Source organism: Helianthus annuus, chromosome 3 (genome assembly GCF_002127325.2).
Source record: "Helianthus annuus cultivar XRQ/B chromosome 3, HanXRQr2.0-SUNRISE, whole genome shotgun sequence".
Lineage (NCBI taxonomy): Eukaryota > Viridiplantae > Streptophyta > Magnoliopsida > Asterales > Asteraceae > Helianthus > Helianthus annuus.
In genome coordinates, this window is record NC_035435.2 from 136043704 (window position 1) to 136048136 (window position 4433).

General features: G+C 43.4%; 1 protein-coding gene across 1 annotated transcript; it reads right to left on the minus strand.

The window, feature by feature from the left end:
- Window positions 1-219: 219 nt before the first annotated feature.
- LOC110932071 lies at window positions 220-2349 on the minus strand. Its single transcript, XM_022175431.1, has one exon. It carries the CDS (start codon window positions 2347-2349, stop codon window positions 220-222), a length of 2130 nt encoding a protein of 709 aa, XP_022031123.1.
- Window positions 2350-4433: the final 2084 nt, after the last annotated feature.

The window sequence follows — 4433 nt, forward strand, 5'->3', positions numbered from 1 at the left end:
TATCATTGCTTTCGCGCCATAGGTTAGGCTGAAGGGGGTTTCATTATTGCTTGTCTTAGGCATTGTTCGGTGTGCCCAGAGGACATTTGGCAGTTCTTCCACCCAGGTGCTTCCCTCATAACCTAACCTTCTTTTTATGCCATCCAGCAAACTTCTATTCGCTCGCTCTACCTGGCCATTTCCCCGAGGATGCGCCACTGATGTGAAGATTTGTTGGATCTAGAGGTCGGCGCACCATTCTTGAAAAACCTTGTCGGTGAACTGTGTTCCATTGTCACTTACCAGGTATAGCGGCAGTCCAAACCGACATACTATGTGTTCCCAAAGGAACTTTTTGGCATTCTCCGCCGTGATTTTAGCCAAAGGCTTGGCCTCCACCCACTTGGTAAAGTAATCAATCGCCACGATTAAGTATTTTAGTCTTCCGAGAGCTAGCGGGAATGGTCCAACAATATCCACTGCCCATTTTTGAAAAGGCCAGGCCGCTGTAACCGGGATTAAGTTATTTTTAGGCCTGAGTGTTTGAGGGGCGAATTTCTGACAGCTGAGGCACTTTCTGAGTTCTTGTACCGCATCTTCGTGCATCCCGGTCCAATAGTACCCGGCATTGTGGATTTTAGTCACAACTGCCCGGGGCCCCGCATGGATACCGCATATGCCTGCATGAATTTCTTGGATCAAGTATTTTGCTTCTATTGGGGAGACACACCGCAGGAGTGGTCCCAAGTATGACTTTCGATACAATACGCTGTTGTTCACTTCGTATTGCAGTGCCTTTGTTTGTACCTTTTGAGCTTCGCCCCTAGCAGGGGGTAATTCCCCCTTAGTAAGGAATTTTAGCATTGGAGTGTACCAGCAGGGTTCTTCCGCTGTAACGGCGGAGACGTTCCGGGGTTCAATTGAGGGCATCTGCAATGTTTCAACCTTTACTTCTTTTTCCATACCCGAAGTGGCGAGCTTGCTCAAAGCATCCGCTATTTGGTTTTTTCCTCTATGAACGTGGTTGAGTGTGACGTTATCGAAGGAAGCCATGAGCTCCTTTGTTTTTGCCAGGTATCTTGCCATGGATTCGTTTTTGGCTTCATATGTCTCATTCACTTGATTGTTAACCAATAAAGAGTCAACGTATGCATCCACTCGTGTAGCTCCCATAGATTGGGCCATTCTCAACCCTGCGAGTAGCGCTTCATATTCTGCTTCATTGTTGGGGCATTCGAAATCGAAACGTAAGGCGTACATCAGTCTTATCTCATCTGGGCTTATCAACATTAGACCTGCCCCGGACCCTTTTCCACTAGATGATCCGTCGGTGTAGAGTTTCCAGGTTTGCCGGGCAGTACTGGACTCTGGGATGTCCCGTATAGCGGGGTCTACTATAGCTTCTCCGTCGGGAATTTCGGCCAAGAAGTTGGCAATTACCTGCCCTTTGACTGCTGTTCGTTTTTGATATTTGATATCCAAAGCTCCTAATTCAATCGCCCATTTGGCCAATCTCCCGGAGATTTCTGGTTTGTGCAAAATTTGCAGCAGCGGGTAATCCGTCAAGACCTGCACGCAGTGCGCTTGAAAATACCTTCGCAATCGCCGGGTAGCGTGCACTAATTCTAGCACCAACTTTTCCAGGGTTGGATACCGCGTTTCTGGTCCCGCCAATACTCGGCTGATGTAATATATGGGTGTTTGCTTCCCATCTCTTTCCACCATGAGTACCGCGCTTACCGCATTATGGGCCGCCGCCAAATACATTTTAAGCACTTCGTTAGGGAATGGCGCTGTCAACATGGGTAATTTTTCGATGAAGCGTTTCATGTCTTGTAGGGCTTCTTCCGCTTCGCTGGTCCATTTGAAGTTCTTCTTGTTGAGGCAATCTTTTAGTGTCTTTATGAATGGCAAAGATCTTTCGGCATGCCTTGCTAAGAATCTGTTTATAGCCACTAAACACCCGTTTAACGCTTGCGCTTCTTTCAAAGTCCTGGGAGAGGGCATCCGCGTTATGGCGGCTACCTTTTCCGGATTAGCTTTAAAGCCGTCCCGGGTGACTATCACGCCCAAGAACTTTCCTTCCTCTACCCCGAACAAACATTTCTTGGGGTTGAGTTTGATATTGTATTCTGTGAGTCTTTGGAAAGTTTCTTCAATGTCTTCCAGCATTTGTTTTTCTTCCCTACTCTTGATCACCAAATCATCAACATATACTTCTAAATTTCTGCCGATTTGTGTTTCGAAGGCCTTATCCATGAGTCGCTGGTAAGTAGCCCCGGCGTTTCGTAAGCCGAAAGGCATCTTGGTGTAACAAAAGATGCCTACGTCAGTGTGAAACGCTGTTTTTTCTTCGTCTTCTTTGGACATCTTGATCTGGTGATCCCCTTTATAGGCGTCTAAAAAGCACTTATACCTATAAGGGACCAGGGAGTCAACCTTGAAATCCATCTCGGGCAGTGGGTCGCGTCTTTGGGGCATGCTTTATTCAGGTCTTTGAAATCAATGCACATTCGCCATGTACCGTCGGGTTTCTTCACCATCACAGGGTTTGATACCCATGTATGATACTGTGTTTCCCTGAGGATTCCGGCTTCCACCAACTTTCGTACCTCTCTGACAACCGCTGCCTTTCGATCCGGAGCCATACTGCGCTTACCCTGTGCAACTGGCTTAATGCCGGGAAGTGTTGCTAGCTTGTGTTCCGCCTTATCACGAGGTATTCCCGTCTTGTTGGAATGTTCGAAAGCGAAGATGTCTACATTCCTTCTTAGTAGTTGTTTCAAATCGTTATTAACCTCGGGAGAGAGGCGGTCTCCTATCGTAACTGTCTGATCCGGATGGCGTGTGCTTATTACCCATCTTTCCAGACCGATGGCCCCGGTAGGTCCTTGGCGACATCTTTTAGTGTTCAATACTTCCCCTAGTTTGTCAAGAAATATCGTTGCAACACCCCGCGGGGTAGGAAACTTCATGAAACCGCGTGCCGTGGAGACTATAGCGTCCAATTTTCCTAGGGTGAATCTTCCAATGATCACATTGTGGTACGACTCAGCGCGTACCACAAGGAAAGTTAGGAGTATGGTCCTTTCTCGGGGTTCTTGTCCGAATGTGACTGGAAAGGTAATCTGACCAATAGGGTCCACCTTCTCCCCTGTGAAACCTTTAATGGGGGCGTGTACTGATTCGAGCAACCTTTTGTCTTCTGGTTGCATTCTATTGAAACAATTTTCATAGATAATGTCTTCTGAGCTCCCGGTGTCTATCAGGATCCTTCTCATGCGATAATCTCCCACTGCAGCGGATATGATCAGAGCATCCGTAGTGAGGTGCAAATCTTCCACGCGAGGCTCAATGGTTATAGTTGCTAACATCCAGGGTTCGAGCGTGGAGAAACCCAAGCCCCCCCCCCACACACACACCCCATAGTCTTATGTTTGTAAGAACCAACACATAATTGACAAGTGTCGGTCAATAAAAAAATAGTTTAGGGAGACCTTTTGGCCATATTTATTTATAACAAATTAATAATAATTATTAAAATATCCCTAAATCCATGCAAGTTTAATTCAAATTAAAGTTTGAATTTTTTAACATATCCATGATCTGGTAACTCTCCATGATCAAACCACCCTGCAGGAACCACCACCAAAAAAATACAAGCAGCACTACACTATATAATTAGCATAACATCCTCAATCGTTCTCTATTATCAACACATCATCCTCAATCATTCCCCATTATCAACATAAACGACATTAGCACAACATCCTCAATCGTTCTCCAATACCAGCACATTAAATGTGCTGATTATATCTATTTTTGGTTTTCAAATTTAACATAAATGTGTTGATTATATCTACTTTTCGTGTTTGTTTGTATTCTATTGTAATTAACACATAACTAGCACACACCCGCGTACTATGTCAGCACATGAACAACCAACTCATTTATCCCACACTGATTGTTGATTATCGTTGGACGTTTGCTTCGAGGCTGAACGCACAATGGCTTGTTCAGCTTGTTTGTATTCAATCTATTGTTCGTATTCGAGGCTAATCGCACAACGGGGTTTTATATGGAATTAAACTTTATCTCATAAAAGGGATTAATGTGGGTGAGTGGTTTTGATATTGATTCTCATAAGAATTATACAACAAAATAAGAACATACGTATAGATTTAAAATCAACACAATACATTTTTCATACTAGCACAACAACTACATAACTAGCACAATTATAAAACACTTTTTTGTAACTTTTTTAAAAGTCACTTTTACAAATAAAAAAAGGTATAGCAATTTGGTACTCATATTAAAGATAAAAAAATATTTGATCTTATGGTATAATTTTCTTTGAAAAAATAGTAAAATATATAAAAGTTATTTTAGTTTAAAAAACCTTAATGAAATTAGTATTTAATGGGAAATGGCTAAATGACTAAAATACCTAT

Excerpts from the sequence above, each read along its gene's own strand:
- LOC110932071 (XM_022175431.1), bottom strand. The coding sequence starts at position 2,349 with ATGTCCAAAGAAGACGAAGAAAAAACAGCGTTTCACACTGACGTAGGC.